The sequence below is a fragment of the Narcine bancroftii genome, chromosome 1 (assembly GCF_036971445.1).
Source record: "Narcine bancroftii isolate sNarBan1 chromosome 1, sNarBan1.hap1, whole genome shotgun sequence".
In the NCBI taxonomy this organism is placed as follows: Eukaryota; Metazoa; Chordata; class Chondrichthyes; order Torpediniformes; family Narcinidae; genus Narcine; species Narcine bancroftii.
Window position 1 is genome coordinate 285,800,181 of NC_091469.1, and position 24,190 is coordinate 285,824,370.

The 24,190-nt window shown below is 39.4% G+C and overlaps 2 protein-coding genes across 11 annotated transcripts in view; both read right to left on the reverse strand.

Moving 5' to 3' along the window:
- The window catches only part of LOC138745420 (T-complex protein 11-like protein 1), a 100,960-nt gene extending 88,856 nt beyond the window's left edge, over positions 1 to 12,104 (reverse strand). For 6 of the 7 annotated variants that reach the window (XR_011346259.1, XR_011346257.1, XR_011346261.1 and 3 more), the window contains exons 1-2: positions 11,945 to 12,104; positions 10,180 to 10,379 (exon numbers count right to left, since the gene is read on the reverse strand). Coding sequence is in view for 1 of the 7 variants with exons in the window: in XM_069902425.1 (XP_069758526.1) it covers positions 10,180 to 10,333 (154 nt within the window). In the remaining 6 variants the exon portion in view is untranslated. Of the gene's footprint in view, positions 1 to 10,179; positions 10,380 to 11,944 lie in introns of those variants that run through there. The other variant, XM_069902452.1, reaches the window with a different exon arrangement.
- A 162-nt stretch (positions 12,105 to 12,266) lies between these two features.
- Positions 12,267 to 24,190, reverse strand: part of depdc7a (DEP domain containing 7, paralog a) — a 40,136-nt gene continuing 28,212 nt past the window's right edge. For 2 of the 4 annotated variants that reach the window (XM_069902395.1, XM_069902402.1), the window contains exons 6-9: positions 19,331 to 19,473; positions 19,018 to 19,143; positions 17,817 to 17,895; positions 14,610 to 14,912 (exon numbers count right to left, since the gene is read on the reverse strand). In XM_069902395.1, coding sequence (XP_069758496.1) covers positions 14,704 to 14,912; positions 17,817 to 17,895; positions 19,018 to 19,143; positions 19,331 to 19,473 — 557 coding nt within the window. In that variant the 3' untranslated portion in view covers positions 14,610 to 14,703. Of the gene's footprint in view, positions 12,553 to 14,609; positions 14,913 to 17,816; positions 17,896 to 19,017; positions 19,144 to 19,330; positions 19,474 to 24,190 lie in introns of those variants that run through there. The other 2 variants (XM_069902407.1, XM_069902413.1) reach the window with 2 other exon arrangements.

Genomic DNA, 24,190 nt, shown 5'->3' on the forward strand with positions numbered 1-24,190 from the left:
TTACCTTTATGTTTAAATCATTTTCCCACTTTCGTTTGGGTTTATAGCTTATTTCATCATTTTCTTTCTCTTGCAGCTTGATGTACATTTTTGTTATAAATCTTTTAATTATCATTGTGTCTGTAATCACATATTCAAAGCTGCTTCCTTCTGGTAATCTCAGTCTGCTTCCCAATTTGTCCTTTAAGTAGGTTTTCAGTTGGTGATATGCAAACATTGTACCGTTATACCATATTTGTACTTCATTTGTTCAAATGATAATAAATTATTTCCCAAAAAACAGTTTTCTATTCTTTTAATTCCTTTTCTATCCCATTCTCTAAAGGAAAGGTTATTTATTGTAAAAGGGATTAATTGATTTTGTGTCAATAATAATTTTGGTAGTTGGTAATTTGTTTTTTTCCTTTCTATGTGAATCTTCTTCCAAATGTTGAGCAGATGGTGTAATACTGGTGAATTCCTACGTTGCACCAGTTTTTCATCCCACTTATAAAATATATTTTCTGGTACATTCTCCCCTATTTTATCTAGCTCAATCTTGGTCCAATCTGGTTATTCCCTTGTTTGATACAAATCTGATAGCTATCTTAATTGTGCTACTCGATAATAATTTTTGAAGTTTGGTAACTGCAAACCACCTTGTTTGTACCACTCTGTTAATTTATCTAACGCTATCCTTGGTTTCCCCCCTTTCCATAAGAATTTCCTTATTATTCTCTTAAGTTCATTGAACAATTTCTCTGTTAAGGGAATTGGTAACGATTCAAATAGGAATTGTATCCTTGGGAAGATATTCATTTTAGTGCAATTTACCCCTCCTATCAGTGTTAGTGGTAAATCTTTCCAATGTTCTAAATCATCTTGTAATTTCTTCATTAATGGATGATAATTTAATTTGTATAGAAGGCCTAAATCATTATCTAATCTAATACCTAGGTATCAGATTGCTTGTGTTTGCCATTTAGATGGTGATTCTTTTCTAAACTCTGAGTAATCTGCATTATTCATTGGCATCACTTCACTTTTATTTGTGTTAATCTTGTCTCCCGATACTTCTCCATATTCCTTCAATTTCTTATGCAATTCTTTTATTGATGATTCTGGTTCTGTTAAGTATACTATGACGACATCTGCAAATAGAATGATTTTATATTCCTTCTCTTTTATTTTTGTCCTTTTTATTTTATTTTCTGTCCTTATCAGTTCTGCCAAGTGTTCTATAGCTAAAGCGAACATTGAGGGAGATAGTGGACATCCCTGCCTAGTTGACCTGTTAAATTTAAATTGGTTTGATATATATCCATTTACTGTCACCTTCGCCATTGGTCCTTTATATAATGCTTTAATCCAATTAATATATTTCTCTGGTAGGTTGAACCTCTGTAGTACTTTGAATAAATAATTCCATTCTACCCTGTCAAAGGCTTTCTCTGCATCTAAAGCAACAGCCACTGTTTCTATCTTATTTCCTTGTACTGCATTGATTAAGTTAATGAACTTACAGACATTGTCCGTTGTTCGTCTTTACTCAATAAATCCAGTTTGATCTAGTTTTACTATTTTTGGTACACAGTCGGCCAATCTGTTTGCTAATAGTTTTGCTATTCTCTTATAATCTGAGTTAAGTAGAGATATTGGTCTATATGATGCTGGTGTTAGTGGATCTTTCCCCGTCTTTGGTATTACTGTAATTATTGCTGTGTTACATGAATCTGGCAAGTTTTGTGTTTCTTCTATCTGGTTCATTACTTCCAGGAGAGGAGGAATTAATAACTCTAAGTGTTTTTAGAATTCTATTGGGAGTCCATCCTCTCCAGGCATTTTATTGTTCGGTAGCTTTTTTAATATATCCTGTATTTCCTCTATTTCAATTGGTTGTATTAATTTGTTTTGCTCCTCTTGCAATTTCGGTAGTTCAATTTTAGCTAAAACCTCTTCTATTTTGTCATCTTTCCCCTCGTTCTCATTTTGGTATAATTGTTCATAAAATTCCTTAAAGTTCTCATAAATCTCCATTGAATTATATTTAATTTGTTTGTACTTTTTCCTTGATGCCAATTCCATTCTTTTAGCTTGTTCTGTTTTAAGCTGACAGGTTAGTATTTTGTGCGTTTTTTCTCCTAGCTCACAATACTTCTGCTTTATTTTCATTATGTTCTTCTCCACCTTATACGTTTGTAATGTTTTGTACTTTATTTTTTTGTCCGCCAGTTCTCTTCTTTTTGTTGTATCTTCCCTTGTTGCTATTTCTTTTTCTGTACTTACGATTTCCCTTTCCAGCTGTTCTATTTCCCGATTGTAGTCCTTTTTCATCTTAGTTACATAACTTATTATCTGCCCTCTGATGAAGGCTTTCATTGCATCCATAATATAAATTTGTCTTTCACTGATTCCGTATTTATTTCAAAGTATATTTTAATTTGGCGCTCAATAAATTCTCTACATTTCTGTCTTTTAAGTAGCATGGAGTTTAATCTCCATCTATATGTTCTTGGTGGGATGTCCTCCAGTTCTATTGCTAATAACAGTGGTGAGTGATCAGATAACAATCTAGCTTTATATTCCGTTTTCCTAACTTTCCCTTGGATATGGGCTGACAACAGGAACAGGTCAATCCTTGAGTATGTTTTATGTCTACACGAATAATATGAGTATTCCTTCTCTTTTGGGTGTTGCCTCCTCCATATATCCAAAAGTTGCATTTCCTGCATTGATTTAACCATAAATTTGGCTACTTTGTTCTTTTTGCTAGTCTTTTGTCCAGTTTTATACACTTTTGAATCCAAATTAAGGTTAAAGACCCCCCCTATCAATATATTCCCCTGCATACCTAAAATCTTCAAAAAAATATCTTGCATAAACTTTTGATCCTCTTCATTAGGTGCATGTATATTGACCAAATTCCAGATTTCTGAATATATCTGACACTTTATCATTACATATCTCCCTGCTGGATCTATTATTTCCTCCTCTATTTTGATTGGTACAAATCCAGCTACACCGCTGGATTTGAATTATATGATACTGCCGTTACTTGCCCTACCCAGTCTCTCCTTAATTTATTATGTTCCACTTCAGTTAGATGCATTTCCTGCACGAATGCTATATCTTTCTTTTTTCAGTAAATTTAATAGCCTCTTCCTTTTGATTTGGTTATGTATTCCATTAATATTTATAGTCATATAGTTCAACATGGCCATCTCTCATTTCCACTTCCTCACCACCACCTTTCACCATTTTCATTTCTCAGTTTTCCTTTTTTGAACTCAATGTATGACAACACTTCTAAAACATAAAATATTTCAACAACTCCCACATCTAAAATTCCCTTAACCCCAAGTGTCCCCCCCTTCTGAGTCACCCCTTGTCCCTTGCAGGGCAACCACAACGCCCTCTCCATTCGGACTGCGAACCCGTTCGCAAGTGTCAACTGATTTCGCAGTGACTGTTATTCTCTCCCACCAAACCCCCTCCAGAAATGACTTTTATCTTCACATTAAAACAAAGCTCTCCCTCTTTTCTTCATTTTCTATTTTTACCCCCTCTTCTTTTTTCCCCTTCTCCCTTATTTCCCTTTTCTTCTCTCCTTTAGATCATACCTATACATTATTTTTACATCTTTATATGTAGTTGTTGTCGTTCTTTGTTCTTGTTACATCTCTTCATCTCTCTTTCTGTCCTGCAGGCGTTCTGCAAATTCTCGTGCTTTCTTCGGATCCGAGAACAGTCTGTTTTGCTCCCCCGGGATACCTATTTTAAGCACTGGTGGATATCTTAACTTAAATTTATAGCTTTTTTTCCATAGCATCGATTTTGCTGTGTTAAACTCCTTCCTCTTCTTTAGGAGTTCAAAACTTATGTCTGGGTAGAAAATTTTTTTTTGACCTTTGTACTCCAGTGGTTTTTTTGTCTTCTCCCATTTTATTCATTGCCTTCTCCAATATATTTTCTCTTGTCGTATATCTCAGAAATTTTACTAAAATAGATCTTGGTTTTTGTTGTGACTGTGGTTTCGGGGCTAGTGTTCTGTGTGCCCTTTCTATTTCCATTCCTTCCTGCATTTCTGGCATTCTCAGGATTTTTGGGATCCATTCTTTTAGAAATTCTTTCATATCTTTGCCTTCTTCATCTTCCTTTAGGCCCACTATCTTTATATTGTTTCGCCTACTATAGTTTTCCATTATATCCATCTCCTGAGCTAACAACTCTTGTGTTTCTTTAACTTTTTTGTCACTTTCTTCCAATTTTCTTTTTGATCTTGGTGTTCTTATTCTTCTTCTGTTTCTGCTCTTGGGATGGTGTCTTCTACATCTCTTCCTTGTATCTGTGTCTCTTCTGACTTTCTCATTGAGCTCCTTGCCTCAGTTTGTTGGGTTTTTTTTTCAGCCCAATGATTCCATGCCCAACGACTGCTCCGGATCTTCAACATCAAGAAGACTTTGTGTCAACTCTTCTTTTTTTCCATTCTTTCCATACTTTCCATACCCATCTCCATTTCCATTTCCCCTCCTCTTAGGAGACAACGGAGGAGAATACCCATTTTTTTGCAGTTCCGGCAAAAAATTAGCAAAAACCAAAGCATCATGATCATTCTCAAAGAATTGAGATTGAAAGTTTCCATAAAAAACCTTCAAAATTGCAAGATAACAAAAAACAAATTTATAGCCTTTTCGCCACAAAACACCTTTGGCCATATTAAATTCTCATCGTCTTCTAATAACCTCTTGGCTCAAATCGGCATTAAAAAAACACTCTGTTACTTTGAACTATTAATGGAGACTGATTCTGCCGTGCTTTCTGTACCGCCATACGTAGAATCATTTCTCTATCTTGGTATTTTAAACAACGAACCAAGACTGCTCTCGGTGTTTGTCCTGGAAGTAATTTTCTTCTCAGAGCTCTATGAGCCCAATCCAATTCCAAGCCTTCAGGAAAAAACCCTTTACCCAGCACCTCTGGGATCCAATGCTTTAAAAATTTTATAGGATCGGAACCTTCAATGTCCTCTGGAAGATCAACTATTTTCACATTATTCCTTCGGCTTTGATTTTGCATCGAATCAATCTTTTTCAATAAATCTCTTTTTTGAATCTCCCAATCTACAAAAGAACCTTCCACTTTTTCCATTTTTTCTCTATTATGTTCCACCTGGCTTTGACACTCAGAAAAGGCTGTTTCAATTTTCTTAAAATTATCTTGCAGAGTATCAACTGATTTTATACATCTATTAATATCACTCTTAACCACAGTCATTTCCTGTTTCACAGTGGACATTTCATCACACAGGGTATTCATTTTTATTTTCATCTCCAAAAATCCTTGATTCACTGGAGTTAATATTTGTTTTGATATATTGCGCATTTGACAAGCAATCCCTTCCAAAACAGTAAACACTGAATCCATTCCAGATTCCACCTCCACTTTTTGAAGTCTACCTCCTTGAACTACAGGCTCCTCCTCCTGGACAAATTCAAATAAGGTAAGTTCCTCTTCTTCCTCAGTCATCGTAGATCATTTAGCTGAATGGCTGAAGGTCTGGACACCCGACGCTGGCACCCCGACATCATCAGGACGTCGGCATTTGGGCTCCCCCACAGCCCATACTTTGTCCAGCAATTCTCAGACCCGGGATCCCCCACGTAAGCCAGACAAAGCCACTGGATGCACGCCCCGGGGCCGCCCAGCGAGGTCGCAGTTTCACAGGTCCCCTTGTCGGCTGTGCCGCCAGCGCGCACGGCTTCACATGAACGCGGGTCGTCAACGGCCGAGCTCACCAAGGTTTCGGCGCCATCTTGCGGAGGCAGGATTGGCGCCGAGGTCAAACTCGAATAGGCTGGAGTCCTCTGAGGCCTGGAGACTCCCAACGATGATTTTGTGGATTCAGCCATGCAGGTAGGCCTCAATTCTTCCACACTTTTGTATGGTAAATTTTTCTGAAGTTGAGGTTTAAGTTTTTTCACATTTGATGCCATCATAAATCACTGTTATTTAAACAGCTATAAATATTACTTTTAACCATTTTTATGCTTTTTTAAAACCAGGTATTTAGTAATCCAGCTGGGGAAAGGTGGAAAACATGTCTTTCTTCTACACCATCTTGCCATGCCCCTCCTGACATATGCACTCTCTATGCTCATCTTTTTTTTTAAATTTTTCACACCATAAATCACATTAGCCATGATATACACTATTTCTTTTTCACACATATACAGTGACTTTTTCTCCCCCCACCCTTTCCTCCCAAACCACCCCCCCACCCCCCCCTCTCATCCATTTTAGGTATACAATCTAGGTTGCATTAAGCCAGTCAGACAATGTTGTCATTCAACAAAATTACACCAGAAATTCTACTGAGTCCATTCTTTTCTTTCCTTCTCCTTCCATCAACTTAGGTACTGTTTGTCCCCGGTAGGTTTTCGCTATTGTATTTAATGTAAGGCTCCTATACTTGCTCGAATATTTCAATATTATTTCTTAACCTATATGTTATTTTTTCTAATGGAATACATTTATTCATTTAAATTTAGTAGTTTCTTCCTTTTAATTTGGTTATGTATTCCATTAATATTTAAAGTCATATAGTTCAGCGTAGCCCTTTTATATTTTGTTTATCTTCTCTTTCCGTTTTTCCATCATTACCTTTCCTCCTTTTCCATTTCTGTTTTCTTATTTTCAACTCATTATAAGACAACATTCCTACAACATCCAACATTTTCCTTATTCTCCTATTTCTATCTTATTTATCCCCAATCTCCCCTTCACCTCCTGAGTTGTCCTTTATCCCTTGTCGGACAACCACATCTCCCCTCTCCATTTGGATTTGCGAATCCACTCGCAAGCGTCAACTGATTTTGCAGTGACCGCTCTTTCCCCCCACCCCGCCTCCCCCAGAAAAGATTTCACTTTTCATATGTCACAAAGGTCACTCTTTTAATTCCCTCCTTATTCTCTCTATTCCATTACCTTCCCTTATTAATTCTTGTCTATACTATCTATATTTTCCTCTAAGTACAGATACATTTATGTATGCTCATTGTCTCTATTCACTCTTATACCTCTTTACCCGCATACATATCAATCGTAATCATTTTTACTCTCATTACCCGTCTTCATCCCTCAGTCTATTTTTGTCTTTACCCACATACATATCAATCGTGATCATTTTAACTCTCATTACCCGTCGTCCTCCCTCAGTCTATTTTTGTAATTGTTCTGCAAATTTTCGTGCTTCTTCTGGATCCGAGAATAGTCTGTTTTGTTGTCCTGGAATAAATATTTTCAATACCGCTGGATGCTTTAGTATAAATTTATACCCTTTCTTCCATAAAATCGCCTTTGCTGTATTGAACTCTTTTCTCTTCTTTAGGAGTTCAAAACTTATATCTGGATAAATGAAGATTTTTTGCCCTTTATACTCCAGTGGTTTGTTGCCCTCTCTTACTTTTTCCATTGTCTTCTCCAGTACCTTTTCTCTTGTAGTATATCTTAGGAATTTTACTACAATAGATCTTGGTTTTTGTTGTGGTTGTGGTTTAGAGGCCCATACTCTATGTGCCCTTTCTATTTCCATTTCTTACTGTAGTTCTGGACATCCTAGGGTCTTAGGGATCCACTCTTTTATAAACTCCCTCATCTTCATTCTTCATCTTCCTTAAGGCCCACTATCTTTATGTTATTTCTTCTGTTATGGTTTCCATTGTATCTATTTTTTGAGCTAGTAGTTCTTGTGTCTCTTTAGTTTTTTTATTAGATTTCTCCAATTTCTTTTTTAAGTCTTCTACCTCCATTTCTGCTGCTACTGCCCGCTCTTCCATCTTGTCCATTTTCTTTCCCATTTCTGTTAAGGTCATCTCCATTTTATTTATTTTCTCTTCTGTGTTGTTTATTCTTTTTCTTAAATCCTTAAATTCCTGTGTTTGCCATTCTTTAAATGACTCCATGTATCCTTTAATAAGAGCAAGTATATCCTTTACCTTGCCTTTCTTTTCTTCTTCTATTTCTCTGTACTCTTCCTCTTCCTCTTCTTCTTCCTCTGGGTTGGCCATCTGTTGTTTCTTTGTTGCCCTTTCCTCCTCTTCTTTCTTGTTTCTATTGTCTTCTGTGGTCTCTTCTTGCTGCAGGTGTTCTGCAGCTGTCGTTGCCGGCTGTGGAGATCGACTCCCCAGCTGGTCCCCCCTCCCGTCGGTGTGTTTTTTTTCATTCGCATCGCGCATGCGCGAAGTATCGCGCATGCGCGGTTGCGCACTTTTACTCGGCTCAGCGAGCCATTTTTGTAGTCCATTATTTACCGACCTGAGGGAGCGGGTTTCTCTCTCCGCAGCGGGCCTCTTCGGACAGGTAAGGCCTTCACCTTTTTCCTCCTTTGTCTTCTCTTCCTCTCTTCTTACCGTTGCTTTCGATTTTTCTTTTTTTGTCGCCATCTTCTTTCCACCTTTATACTCACTTTTCTGTAACTTTTATTTCTGTGCCTTTGTGTTTTTCTTTGTTTTTCCCGACTTTTCTGGAGAGGGCTGGAGTTCACCGTCCGGCCACTACTCCATCACGTGACTCCTCCTCCTCTCTATGCTCATCTTATGTTAATCTTGGTGAGATGTTCTTTCCAAAAGGCTTCCTCAATTTTCAGCGTCAAGGTCCTGGTAATGTCGCTGCCATCATGGCTGGGGAATACTGTTATGTGTGAGCAGGAAATAAATTTTGCCAACTGGCTGAGACATCGTCCTTGGCTGGGCTTGAACAACTTATCAAAAGTAATGAATGTTTCTGAATACTTCTAGTTTTCAGAAATAGTCAAAACTATTAAAAGCTAATTAAGCCAGTAATAAAATATTAGAAAACAATTAAAAGCACAAAACTTGATTAATTTCTTCTATTGTTTAATATTATCATTAAAGTGACTGCCAATTTGCAATTAAATTTAATAATTTTTTTTTAAAAACTGAATGGCAACTCTATCTGTAAGACATCAATTACATTGCTCTTGCTATCAAAATACAGCCTCATTAAACTTATTTTGCTTCCAAGGGTGTGCTATAGAACAAAGAGACTTTAGGGTAAAAGTACAAAATTCCATGAAACCGGTGATGCAGGTGTACAGGGCAGGGATGAAGTGTTTGGCATTTTGCCTTCATCAATCAGGTCATTGAGCACAGGAGCAGGAATGTAATGTTACAACTGTAAAGGTCATTGGTGAGACTCCACTGAAGTACTGTGTACAGTTTTGGTCACCTAGCTACAGGAAAGACATTGAAAGTGTCCAGAGAAGATTAATGAGAGAATGGATAGGTTGGGACCATTCCACTTGGAGCACAGGAGGCTATGAAGGAGCTTCAAGATTCTTTTACTGTCATATAATAAAACAAAAAATGTATTACATCAAATTTCCTTTAGCCTGCCTTAGTTAGGCAGATTAAGAGTCGCCCGGCATCCCTTACAAAAAGAAAGTCCCTTCAGAGTCACTGAGTGTCCATGGATTCATCTCCAGCGTTCCCACAGCCTCTGGAGCCATAAAGATGCCTGTTCTATCCATTGGCAACCAGAGTTCCGGATCCAACCTCCACGACGATCACAAAGCCTTCAGCTCCTGATGCCCTACAGGAGCCCCTTTTGCCCTCAGCACCCTCTTGAATCCGTTTCCATGAGCAAGTCTCCAGCAGCCTGCACAAGGTTTTTGACTTTATAGAGGTTTATAAAATCATGAGTGGCACAGATAAAGAGTAATATCCTATTTCCAGAGTAAGTGAATCTAAAACTGGAAAGCATAGATTTAGTGAGAGGGGAAAGATTTAAGGTGCAGGAGCATCTCCTTTGCATAGAGGGTGGTGGGTGAATTGAATGAGCTGCCAGAGGAAGTGAGAGAAGAGGGGGCAGCTGTAACATTCAAAAAGCATTCTGACAGAAAGGTTTCAGAAATATAGACCAAACACAGGCCAGGCCAATGGGACTACCTTGATTGACATGAATAAGTTGAGGTGACATACTTGCCAATGCTGTAGAACTCCATGACTCTGATGGCTCAGAACCTCAAGAAATAGAATGATAACTACTTCCAGTTTGGTCCTATGGAATTTGTCGAAAGGAAAACTAAAATACTTTTATATTCAATACCACACAAGTTCTGCCTTTATTTTACAACTATGATCACAGATTTGAGCATCGCGAGATGTAGAAATACAAACTTACAAGGAAGTGTGCTTCCACTGTGGGAGATTTCAGCCCCTTGGCTCATTTGATTAGGTAGATTCTCAGCTTCTGAATCTCTCTGCATATTAGGTTGTGTACTCACAGGGATTTCTTCCCCGTTATCTTCACGTGGTTTCTCAGGCTCCAAGGGCATGATTGAGGTGCTTCAAGTATACTGTATACAGCTTTCCAGCTTGGACCTGCAAAAGACAACAGCCTTGAGCTCTGCTAATCAGAAATCCTGCTTGGCCCCTGGGACTGATAAATATCTCTAGTTAGATGTTCCACCCAAAAATAAAACTCCTTGCATTATGAAATTAACCGATGGGGATAATTAACTAATTCAGTGATGTGTTCATACAAATTATAAAATATAACTTTCAAAGGCTTATACAATGTGGTTGCAATAGCCTTTCAATAAATTATGTAATAATTAATTGTGCAATATTTTGAAAATTCAACACTTTTGCAAATTAATCATAATTCAACAGAAAATCACAAAAGAACATAGAACACTATAGCACAGCCCAGACCCGATGGTCCTCGATGTTGCACTGTCCCATATATTCCTTTTAAAAAGTGCTAAACCCTTTCACCCTCTATTTTTCTTCCAATTAGGTGCCTGTCTAAGAATCTCTTAAATGCCCCTAATGTTTCAACCTCTACAATCATTCCAGGTATCCACACCTCTCTGTGTTAATAAAAACTTACCCCAATGTCTCCCTCAACTTCCCTTCCTTCACTTTGTAAGCATCCTCTAGTGTTTGACAATCCTGCCCTTGCAATAAGAAACTGGCCGTCCACCCTATCTATGCCTCTCATAATCTTGAAGACCTCTATCAAGTCTCCTCTCATCCTTGTACACTCCAAAGAGAAAAGTCCCAGCTTTGCTAACCTTGCCTCATAAGACTTGTTTCCCACACCTGGCAACATCCTGGTAAATCTCTTCTGCACCCTCTCCGTAGCTTCCACGTCCTTCCCATAATGAGGTGACCAGAACTGAACACAATACTCTAAGTATATGGTGGAATGATCCAGAGGTTAAAGCAAATGGAGGAATTCAGCAGGTCAAGCTTCATTGAGGTGGAGAAACAGCCTTAAATTCTCTTTCAAGTCCAAACCCTTAATCAAGTTTTTTGAGCGGTTCACTTCTATGGCTGCATAGAAATTGTGGGCTGGATACTTTTAAAGAATGATAACTATGGTAATAAAATATATCATCATGGATTATTACAGAAATAAGATAGACCATACACTCCACAGGTAGAGAGCAGATTTTATATGTGTGTGCATATGCCCTTTAGGGTTAAATGTGTGCTGAAGGTTATAATGTAACATCTCCGGTTGCAGGCGGTGAGAGGAGCCGCCCATGGACAACACCCCCCACCCCCCAAGACCCCGATCCCACTCCCCCCCTCCTCCCAAACACGGACCCGAACCCCCCCCCCCCAAAACCCAGACCTTTCCCCCCAGACCCACTCCACAACTGGACCAGACCCTCCTCTCCCCCCATTTCCCCTCATCCCTGCCCCCGGACCCCTCTGAATCCCACCTCCCTGGACCCCCTCGAACCCCAAACCCCTATTCCCACTCAGCTACCACGCCCCCTTCCCACAGACCTGGAACCCCCTGAACCCCACCCCGTTCCCCCTCGTCCCCGCCCCCTGTAACCCCACCCCCCCAAACACCACCACCCCCCCCTTAAACCCCACCCCCTGGAGCCCCCCACGTTCCCGCCTCACCCCCCCCGGACCCCCGGCCTCACCCGTGGCCCGCCGGCATTAATCCGTCTGTAGAAGGGCCCAGCCTCAGCGATCCGTTCTCCACTACTGCCCCGCCCGAATCAGCCGGCGACCGTTTATTTACGGAAACGACGAGCCGGAAGTGTGCCACTGGGCATTGTGGGAAATGTAGTTTCCTCGGAAGACACCCATGACATCACGTGTCAATCAAATGGGCTCCAGAGCTGCTCCTCAGGTGAGCATCAGATGTATTGTCAGGAACATGTGTCATGAAATCAATATTATGTATTACACGTACAAAAAATTGCTATAAATTAGAATATTTTTTTTTAATTTTTTAAAGTGAGACAGTGTCTGTGGTTCACTGTCCAGTTGGAACTCTGATGGGAAGAAGCTGTAATTGTGCTGTTGGGTACTCTTCAGGCTCCTAAACCTGCTTCCTGACAAGAGCAGTGTGAAGTGGGTATCACCAGGGTGGTGAGGGTCCTTGATGGTAGAGGAAGTCAAGGGTCCCATTGCATAGGCCCAGGTTTTGAAGCTTGCTGACCAGTACTGAGGGGATGGTGTTGTTGAAAGCTGAGCTGTAACACTGGACAACATTTTTTCTTCCCCTCCCCAAAAGCTTTTCTTCCTGGAAAAAAAAATTTGGATTTATGATGGACAACTTCAAGATGAACACAAAGATCATTTCAGATTTGCTGTATCAGATGGGAACTTGGAGAAAAATATACTAAATTCAATAAAATGTTAATGTTTAACTGCAGAATGATGCTGACTCATTGAATACAAATGAAAATCACCAGGAAAACACCATTTGTTCAGTTGAACTAATGCAGTGTCCAACAATAGTCGGCCAGTATTGATGGATTCTAATTGTCCTGATACTGCTTTTTCATGGTCACAATGTCCTGGTGAAACTTTTTACCATGTTCATCACTGACTGAACCAAGATCAGCAGGGAAGAAGTCCAAGGGTGAATGCATAAAATGAATTTTCAATGACATGTCGCACTTCATGGTTTTGTCTGCTTGAATTAGACTTAAAATATAACAGAGAATCACTATCTATATCTAAATACCAGGATGTGAAAGGAAATTTTATGGTGATTTTTGTGATCAGCAGCCCAAAAGCATTCAGGAAACGAAATCTTGGTTATCCAGTGTAATCGATGAAAAGCAACCTGCTGTTGTCTAGGTAATCCATGAAAGACGGAGTAAAGAAACAGGCCCTCCAGCCCAACTCATCCATGCCAGAAAATCATTTGTCAATTCGGAGAGTACAGTAGAAACACCTCTAATTTCAAGAGTAGTTTTCCCAACAGCCACCAGGCTCTTGGACTTCCCTGTGCTACTCAGGATCACCAATCTCTCTGCACTACTGAAACTATGATTGCACTGCCTTGGCATATTGTAGATGGTGTAGATGTATTGAAATTCTTTCCTGTTACAGCTGTCTGTACCATAATTCATAAACTATCTGTACAATAATTCTCACACTCAGCCAGTATAATGAGGTCACAGTAGGACATCTCATCCTGCCCTCATTATATTGGCTATCTCCCCTCTGAACTCTCAGACTTGTGAAGTGATCCAACCCAAAACATTGCCAATTCATGTACTCCCCACAGGTGCTGCTTGGCCTGCTGAGTTCCACTACCAATAAAACTTCCATAAAATCTTCCAAAGACATCTTAAATAAACTGAGGTGGGGGGGGGGGGGGGGGGAGAGACAAAGATGCCAAATGTTTTGAGTACCCAAATGTTTTGAGTATTGGTACAAATTTACAATCTTTTTGAGAATACATCCAAAGAATGCAGCTTCATTCTCATTAAAGGAGAAAGGATCATTGAGATACTCAAAAAGCATTAGAATTGGACTGTACAGAAAAAGTCCTTTCAGCCATCTTATCCACACTGAACACGATGACCATCCATATCAATACACCATCACCTCTTTGCCTTTCTCCTAGCTTTTCTACCTTCATATACATAACTATCACCCTCTTCATTTCTGTGTTGATAAAACATTGGCTGACCATTTCTACCTATGAATTCCCATCTGACCCATTTGAGTTCCTCCAGCAATTTTAGGTTTGCTCAAGATTCCAGCATCTGCAGTCTTTGTACCAAATGTTTTCTTCACTACTCTACCCATCAGTGTCACTTTTTTTTTTTTTTTTTAAATCAAGCTGTCGACTTGCATCTTGAGATCCCTGCCATTTACTCTCCATGTCCCGATATAATTTGATGTCTGACTTCTCCAGACTGATCCCTGGTAAAGCAGTACTGTTGTTCAACAGAAATCAAGTCAATTAGGCTTGTATTCAGAGTTTGGATAAAGTGAGGCAATCACATTGAAACATACAAATGTCAGGGTTAGTCTGCATGAAGATAGGATGCTTTCCTTGACTGGAGGGGATATGGAACTGGGGAGGTGGTGTCACACAGTCTCAGGATATGGAGTTAATCATTCAAGTCAGAAAGGAGGAGAAATTTCTCAACAGAAGGTGTGAGCTTGTGAAATTCTCCATCATAGAATGACGTGAGGACAAATCAATGAATATATTTTAGGATTTCAGACAAAAGGGGCACGTAAACAGAGAAGCTGAGAGACTCAGTCATAACAGTTGTCACTCAGGTCAGGATCCCTTATCAATGAATAACAAAAATATTGGAAAAGCAGGTAAAATTGATTTAATTAATAAAATTAAAGTTTATTTAATCATATAAAATCTTCAATGAATATAACTACTTTACAATGATACTTAAATATATCGACAAAATTACAGTTTCCTCAAAGGATCAAAAAAATACTGAATAAATATGGCTGGATGACTCTTGTTGAACTGAGTGAGGGCCTTCTTTTTCTCTTTAGTAGACAGTTGAGTGTTTTCATCAATGGTTTTAAGCAACAGTAACAGTTCGTCTCGGGTGGTTTTCCGCATGTTTCTTTCACATGCAGAAGGACTTAATCTCTCACAGAAAGAGTGCCCTGAGGAAGAAGAAATGACAGAAGATGCCACAATACTTTCCAAAAAAAAAGTTTTTGTTCCAAGACATTTTAAAACTATAACTGGAAATGTTAATTCAACTAATTTGTGTTCCAACTTCTAAATTTCCAATAGCATGTTTCCATGTACCCGAACATCAACACTGCAAAATTGTCTACAAGTATGGAACATGCAGAGACCATCTTTGATTGGACAAATGTCAATTCCCAACCAATCTTGCTCACAAGTTTCAAAGCATGGAAATATCCTGGTATTTTTGTGGTCAGGTAAAATACCTAATCAAATTGCTACAAGTTTTAAAACTGCAGTAAAATATACCGGATTTATGCGTGGCTTTCGTGCATTTCTGAGACTGTCTCTCTCCCACAATTAAACTGGCAGAGCAGAAATTAACATTTGCAAATACTGCGTAATGGCTTTTAAAATTAATATTCAAGGACATACACCAACTCAAATTTGCAGATCGAGCCAAATCTTCAAGCACAAGCTGAACTAACACTTAATGACCACACATAGTTAAGGATCTGCAGAAATAGAGGACGAAAATCTGGAGTTTTTCATCTTAACAGCTCCTACAGAATTATTTCTGCACAGAGGCAGCAAATCATTTCATCGAGTTTGCAGTGATTTTTTTTTAAAAAAACACAGCCCTTTTTCTAATCACTTTTGCACTGCCTTCCTGTGTTGAGGAGTTTGTCAGAGGGTGAACGTTGTATTCATTAGCCCAGTTTCTTTGAGTGCCTGCAGTCAATTTACACTGCAGCCACTCTATAAAAATGTGTAGGGATCTTGGTGGAAAAGTTACAGGATAAAATTTAGCAAATAAATTCCATCAGGGCAAATTTATTTTAAAACAAAACACTGCCAGCCAAGCAGAAAATTTACACAAATTTCTGCTTCTCAATGGCTGTGTAAAAGTGCCTTGTGCCAATTTCAAGTAGAGGAATCCTGTCAATCTTGTCCTCCCATGCCATAAAAAAATTCCCTCAAATTAGTTAATTATCTTTTTCAAAAGTACTGATTGATTTAGTTCCTTATATACTGATGGGAAAGAAGTGTTTACATCTACTCCCACCCTGCACTGATATATAAAAGCACCCTCTATCTTTTGGCCAAAGTTTTAAATTCACAAGAACCAGGCCAATCAATCCTCCAATCTGCTCTGCCTTTCGACAAGATCATGGCCAATCCATGCTAGAGTTGAAGGTGTCCTTTTCTGTCCTGTCCCTACATCCCTTGTGGTAAAAGTAATCAACTATATCTATCTCCAATATATTCCAAGTCTGCCTTCCTGGAGTACAAATTTCACCATCACAACTCAGAATTCCTCCTCGTCACCACCTGAAAATGACCTAATTTACTGTCAAATTGCATGTCCCAGTTCTATGCAACTCCAGTAGCTTCCTGCATTCTTCCTTCCAAAGAGAATAATCTTTGTTCCTCATATTATACTCCATCTACCATCTACTTGCCCTTTAAACCAATCTTTTTTTTTTGCAAAATCTGCCATCTCCTCATAACTTGCCAATCAATAATCCTTTCATCCAAGTTGCTAATATAGATTGTCCACAGTTGAAGCAACCAACCAGATACTGATTATCAATCTGAAAGTCCCACCTACAACTTCCCTATTCATGCCAATAATTCTCCAGCCCTGCACACACTTATTCCTATGTCCATAAAGATTAATAATCAATCTAGTTTAACTGTTAAAATATTCAGTGGGGATATTGAGAAACATTTTGTTAGCCCAGAATAATTGGAGCAGGCAAATTCCTGGCCAATAATTAGGAAATAATTCTTCATTCAAAGAGCAGTGATGTTTGGCTCTTAAAGGACAGCAGATCAAGACGATCATTAAAATCAGAAATCTGAGGGGCAGCACAGTGGCAGAATGGTTGGCATAGCAGTTAGCACAAGGCCTTTACAGCACCAGCGATCAGGACCAGACCCGAGTTAGAGTTTGTACATTCTCCCCTTGTCCGCAAAGGTTTTCCCCGAGGGCTCCAGTTCCCTACCTCTGTTCAAAACGTACTGGGGTTGTAGGTCATTTGGGTGCAAATTGGGCGGCACATGCTTGCTGGCCAAAAGGGCCTGTTACTATTCTGTATGACTAAATTTAAATTAGCCATTGAGGGTTACCAGAATGAGACTTGGGGAAAGAACTAAGATTTAAACTGGACATGATCTAGGTGCCTCAACAGGGTCCAAGGGATGAATTGCCCACTTGTACCCCTTTGCTAGCCTCGCAACTGTTCCAAGTAATTTAAGAAAACAATGCAAGCTCAGTTTACACACACACACACACACACACACACACACACACACACACACACACACACACACACACACACACACACACACACACACACACACACACACACACACACACACACACACACACACACACACACACACACACACACACACACACACACACACACACACACACACACACACACACACACACACACACACACACACAATTTATTTATTTATTTTTTATAATCACAAATTTCATAGTTCTAGGCTTTTCAAATGAACTCCTGGGAATCGCCTGTATTTAGGAATGTAGTTTCCGCGAACAACATCGATTCATGGATGGGCCGCAGAAATATGAACAAATTTGCTGGAGAAACTCAGCAGGACCCACAGCACATCTTGATGCAGGGCTCAGACCCAAAGCACTTGTTGTATATCTTTGCCTCTTATGGACACTGGGGACCTGCTGAATTTCTCCAGCTCTTGTGTATTTACTGCATCTGCAGGCTTTCTCTTCTCACCGGGAAATGTGGAACGACCTGGAGCAAGTTGTAGTGGGAGTGTGTATTTAGAACTGACAAGAGCACCACATCCCAAGAGAGGGAGTTCAGTTGTCCCCTTACCTGTACTGAGGTCTGGATCCCCACCGGACCGAATGAGCATCAGCTTCTCACTCACCATTTTGTGCAATGTCGCAGGGACCTGAACAATATTTTAACATTTAGACAAACTATCTGAAATGTACTCTTACTTCTCAAAGCACAAGATCTTCCCACTCTCATTTTGTTTCTCCAAAGGGTACAAAAACTAAACCCAAAAAGTTGTTTTTTTTTTTTTGTTTTTTTTTTAAAACACACAATAGTGGAATGAATTTCCAGGGGTAGTGAGGGCAGCTGGTACAATAGGGACATTTAAAACACTCAGAAAGCCACATGGATAAAAGAAAGATGGTTACAAGGCATGGGAAGGTTTTTTTTGGAGGTTTAGATAGGTCAGCACAACATCATGGGCTGAAGGGCCTGTACTGTAATGTTCTATATTTTATAAACTCCTAGAGTTGTGATTGGATTGTTTCCAGGCAACAGAATTACCACCAAGAGGTTACTGGCAGAATCTAGAGCAGCTATAATAATGTATATACTTAGCCCCATTGCAGGGACAGTGAGTTGGAGGTGCTTGGGGGAAAAGATGGCAGGGGCACACTACAGCTGAAGACATTCTATGTTTTTGCCATTAGTTGTACTCCCTTACCCAGCTACTTTCTCAAGTATAAACACATTCGACTGTTACTTGTCACAATCAATCTGAAGTTTGTAAAATCATATTAAGGTCAATTAGAACCATCCTCTTGGTCTTTGTCTGCATTCAATTTACTTTGAACTTTTGAAGGAAAACTATTTGAAATCAACAGGGTCAAGATTCATTTGGTGCTTCTGCAAATTGCAGCCGATAAGCTGCCCCATTTAATGTTGGCCCACACAGCAATGGGTTTCTTGTGTCTCAAACCCTCCACCTTGTATTCAGAGAGGACACAGAAACCCTACATTTCACCTAACTAAACGTTTAAAATATTAGAGGGCTTAAAAAGTTCAGAGGGATCCAAAAATTGCATGGTTGAAAAACTTGAAAGTCAGCATTCAGGACAAGAGATTTCTCCCCCCATTCTACCCAGCCCCCAAGGAATTGTGAATCAAGGGTTGTGGATGTCCAGTGAATGCATACAAAGCCAAGATTGACGAATTCACAGAATCAAAGGATAACTACCTCCATTGAGACCCTGTTGTATGAAGGAACACTCTATTTTGGTGCTATAATATAATGTACCTTAAAGACATCTTTTTGATGATCAAGTAGAAACAAAACCAAGAGATCAGCTTTTCCTTTTGGGAGGTTTTTGTTAAAAACAATTGCTTTACCAAATGTCCTCTTCATCACAATTCTATTATCAACCTAGGGGTAAAGAAAATTTACAATCAGGAACCAAGTAGTTCTATCACCAATCAAGTTGCAGATCTAAGAAATTCAGCCTTGGACGTTCAATTCTGTTGAAAGAATTACCAGTACTAACTAGACATCAAAGTGATTTGAAGCAAAAGAGGAAAAAACAAATTAATCTTTGTGGAGATAGTGCACTCACCCCCTTCTGAACAGGAATGGACACTGGATTTGCAGCGACAGCCATGAAATGCAACAGCCTCCTCAGTTCTTCCCGATTCTTGGCATTCAGAAGCTTCAAGCAAAGCTGTGTTGCCTCCAGTGCTGGTTCAGACTTGCCATTCACTACAAAGAGAGAGACAAAAACTCTCAATCCAGAGAAAGTTTTCAAATATTGGCTATTGATTCATTTATTTTTCCACAAATACCACCTATCCAAACGAGCATCTCCAGCATTGCATTTTTATTATAATCAGCAGATGTGGTCATGTCTGATTTTGAGACTTGGCCAGGTCCTTAGAATTTCTACCAAAAACCTGGTGCCATAACCTGACTCTGAATCCATTGGTAGCTAAAGAACCTTGGACAATGTTCAACCTCTGGCTGCTTGGGAAGAGAGGTTTCACATTTATAAAACACCAAGCCCAATCAAGACAAAGTTGATTTTCAACTAATCAGAGTGCAATAACTCTCAAAGTGCAGGCATAAAAGTAACCAATTTAACTCAATTCTCAGACCAATCGGTCTGTCTCACACTTCTTCCATTGCCAGGGTGAAATCCAACGTTATCTAGAGGAACAACATCTCATTTCCCCTTGCGCAGACTACAGCTCAATAGTAGGAGTATAGAATATTCTAATTTCAGGTAATCAGTCCTCTCTCCATTCTGTACCCCATCTGCTCTTCTCCTTTCCTCCCCCATCCCCTTTCCCATCCACCCCACCTCTTTGGTTCATTCTCCTCCCCCCCCCCCACCCCATTGGATTCTTCCACTCTCTCCTTTTCTTCCCTCCCCCCACCTTCAATTCCATCTCTTATCTAGACCACAATCTCATATTTATCAAATTTCAACACTGGTAGCCTTCATCTAATCTCCCACTTCACCTTCATCTTCCTCCACCTGACCCCTTTGCCTTGCCTCTTCTCCCTCATCTGGCATCTGCCAATCCTGCTTCTACTTGTTCACCAATCCCCCACAGGGCTCATCTCCACCCTGTCCTCTTTACATCAACTTCTATCCTACATTTAAACAGTCTCGATAAAGGGTTTTGGCGCAAACCGTCAACTATTAGTTTTCTCCCACTGATTCTGCTCAACCCAGAGGTCCTCCAGCAGATTGTGGTAGCTTCACATTCCAGCATCGACAGCCACCTGTGCAAGGACAGAATTCTCATGCTCTTCAAAGTGTCACAAATTCTTTTGTATCATCCAAAAGCACACAGTCTCTACTGAGCATCACTAATGGTACAAAATTCTGACCTCATTAAAAATCTATCCTGATACACCCAGTCACAGGGACAGCACTTCAGCACTGATACCAAAGATCAATAGAGCAAAACAGTTACAAACCCAAAAAAATGCTGAAGGCATTCACCAACTCAGATTTGTGTTGTAATAGGATTGCAATATTAACTAGATTAGCAGCTTACAATCTAGTTATATTAGGGTAATATTTTGTGGGGTATGACCAATATTATTTTTAAACCAACACTGATAAAGCACAGCCCATGGTTATTGGATAGCAGTGAAGCTGAACCAATTATAATTTTGACCATTCACCAAATAAATACAGTTCCATTCTCTCACTGATCCCTCTGTCAAGTTGAAGACCATAACTTATATCTTTTGGGTGAATTTCTTTTTAAGTGCTACCTTTAGAATTTTTTTTTTTTTTTTTTTTTTTTAAATCAAGCCTGCACTAAGGACCTTCACGGGTTTAATGATAAACTTTTGGTGTTCAGAAATTAGTCCTGTGGTATAGAATTCTTTCCTATAGCTTAAAAACTATTAAATACAGACTTCAAGTTTGGAAATAAAAACAAATGCTGGAGGAGATTGGCAGGCCTCGCAGCAATCATAGGAGATAAAGATATATAACCGACATTTCAGACCAGAGCCCTTCTTCAAAATGTGAGTAAAAAAGCAGGCACGCCAACTTTCTTTTTATTATTTGTAGCTTGAAGAAGGGCTCAGGCCAGAGGAGTCACGTGATGGAGTAGTGGCCGGACGGTGAACTCCAGCCCTCTCCAGAAAAGTCGGGAAAAACAAAGGAAAACACAAAGGCACAGAAATAAAAGTTACAGAAAAGTGAGTATAAAGGTGGAAAGAAGATGGCGACAAAAAAAGAAAAATCGAAAGCAACGGTAAGAAGAGAGGAAGAGAAGACAAAGGAGGAAAAAGGTGAAGGCCTTACCTGTCCGAAGAGGCCCGCTGCGGAGAGAGAAACCCGCTCCCTCAGGTCGGTAAATAATGGACTACAAAAATGGCTCGCAGAGCCAAGTAAAAGTGCGCAACCGCGCATGCGCGATACTTCGCGCATGCGCGATGCGAATGAAAAAAAACACACCAACAGGAGGGGGGACCAGTGGGGAGTCGATCTCCACAGCCGGCAACGACAGCTGCAGAACACCTGCAGCAAGAAGAGACCACAGAAGACAATAGAAACAAGAAAGAAGAGGAGGAAAGGGCACCAAAGAAACAACAGATGGTCAACCCAGTGGAAGAAGAAGAGGAAGAGTACAGTGAAATAGAAGAAAAGAAAGGCAAGGTAAAGGATATACTTGCTATTATTAAAGGATACATGGAGTCATTTAAAGAATGGCAAACACAGGAATTTAAGGATTTAAGAAAAAGAATAAACAACACAGAAGAGAAAATAAATAAAATGGAGATGACCTTAACAGAAATGGGAAAGAAAATGGACAAGATGGAAGCGCGGGCAGTAGCAGCAGAAATGGAGGTAGAAGACTTAAAAAAGAAATTGGAGAAATCTAATAAAAAAACTAAAGAGACACAAGAACTACTAGCTCAAAAAATAGATACAATGGAAAACCATAACAGAAGAAATAACATAAAGATAGTGGGCCTTAAGGAAGATGAAGAAGGCAAGAATATGAGGGAGTTTATAAAAGAGTGGATCCCTAAGACCCTAGGATGTCCAGAACTACAGCAAGAAATGGAAATAGAAAGGGCACATAGAGTATTGGCCTCTAAACCACAACCACAACAAAAACCAAGATCTATTGTAGTAAAATTCCTAAGATATACTACAAGAGAAAAGTTTTGAACTCCTAAAGAAGAGAAAAGAGTTCAATACAGCAAAGGCGATTTTATGGAAGAAAGGGTATAAATTTATACTAAAGCATCCTGCGGTATTGAAAATATTTATTCCAGGACAACAAAACAGACTATTCTCGGATCCAGAAGAAGCACGAAAATTTGCAGAACAATTACAAAAATAGACTGAGGGAGGAAGACGGGTAATGAGAGTTAAAATGATCACGATTGATATGTATGTGGGTAAAGACAAAAATAGACTGAGGGATGAAGACGGGTAATGAGAGTAAAAATGATTACGATTGATATGTATGCGGGTAAAGAGGTATAAGAGTGAATAGAGACAATGAGCATACATAAATGTATCTGTACTTAGAGGAAAATATAGATAGTATAGACAAGAATTAATAAGGGAAGGTAATGGAATAGAGAGAATAAGGAGGGAATTAAAAGAGTGACCTTTGTGACATATGAAAAGTGAAATCTTTTCTGGGGGAGGCGGGGTGGGGGGAAAGAGCAGTCACTGCAAAATCAGTTGACGCTTGCGAGTGGATTCGCAAATCCAAATGGAGAGGGGAGATGTGGTTGTCCGACAAGGGATAAAGGACAACTCAGGAGGTGAAGGGGAGATTGGGGATAAATAAGATAGAAATAGGAGAATAAGGAAAATGTTGGATGTTGTAGGAATGTTGTCTTATAAAGAGTTGAAAATAAGAAAACAGAAATGGAAAAGGAGGAAAGGTAATGATGGAAAAATGGAAAGAGAAGATAAACAAAATATAAAAGGGCTACGCTGAACTATATGTCTTTAAATATTAATGGAATACATAACCAAATTAAAAGGAAGAAACTACTAAATTTAAATGAATAAATGTATTCCATTAGAAAAAATAACAGATAGGTTAAGAAATAATATTGAAATATTCGAGCAAGTTTAGGAGCCTTACATTAAATACAATAGCGAAAACCTACCGGGGACAAACAGTACCTAAGTTGATGGAAGGAGAAGGAAAGAAAAGAATGGACTCAGTAGAATTTCTGGTGTAATTTTGTTGAATGACAACATTGTCTGACTGGCTTAATGCAACCTAGATTGTATACCTAAAATGGATGAGGGGGGGGGTGGGGGGGGTGGTTTGGGAGGAAAGGGGGGGGGGGGGAGAAAAAGTCACTGTATATGTGTGAAAAAGAAATAGTGTATATCATGGCTAATGTGATTTATGTTGTGAAAAATAAAAAATTTTAAAAAAAAAAAGGGCTCAGGCCCAAAACATTAATTATACATCTTTACCTCCTATGGTCGCTGCGAGGGCTGCCAAGCTCCTCCAGCATTTCTGTGTTGGTGCAATCCCAGCACATAGAAACTTGTTTCAAGTTCTGAAACTTGGTTTTTTGATCATATGGAAAAAAAATTCAACACCAGAATAGCTGGTATACAGGCAGATCTCTACTCCATCTCCTCCCGCACCCCACCCCCCCCAACCAACACCATAAAAAAAAGCTTTTGCTCAGAGCAGTCTGCAGGAAGGTAACATTTCTACCACTGTGGTATTACAGCTAATAATGCTGATTTAGCTATTTGCATGATTCACACCAGTTGGCTTTCATCACGGACACCCTCTATCAACTAACAGCAATTCAAACTTGTTACAATGCAAAATACTTTGTTTAAAAACAGAGTGAACAAAGCACTGGAGTCAGTGAAGTGGCTACATTAGAACAGAGAAATATAATGATTCATTATTGACCAACTTGGCTCCAGAACTGATCACCTTTGTTTCAGTTA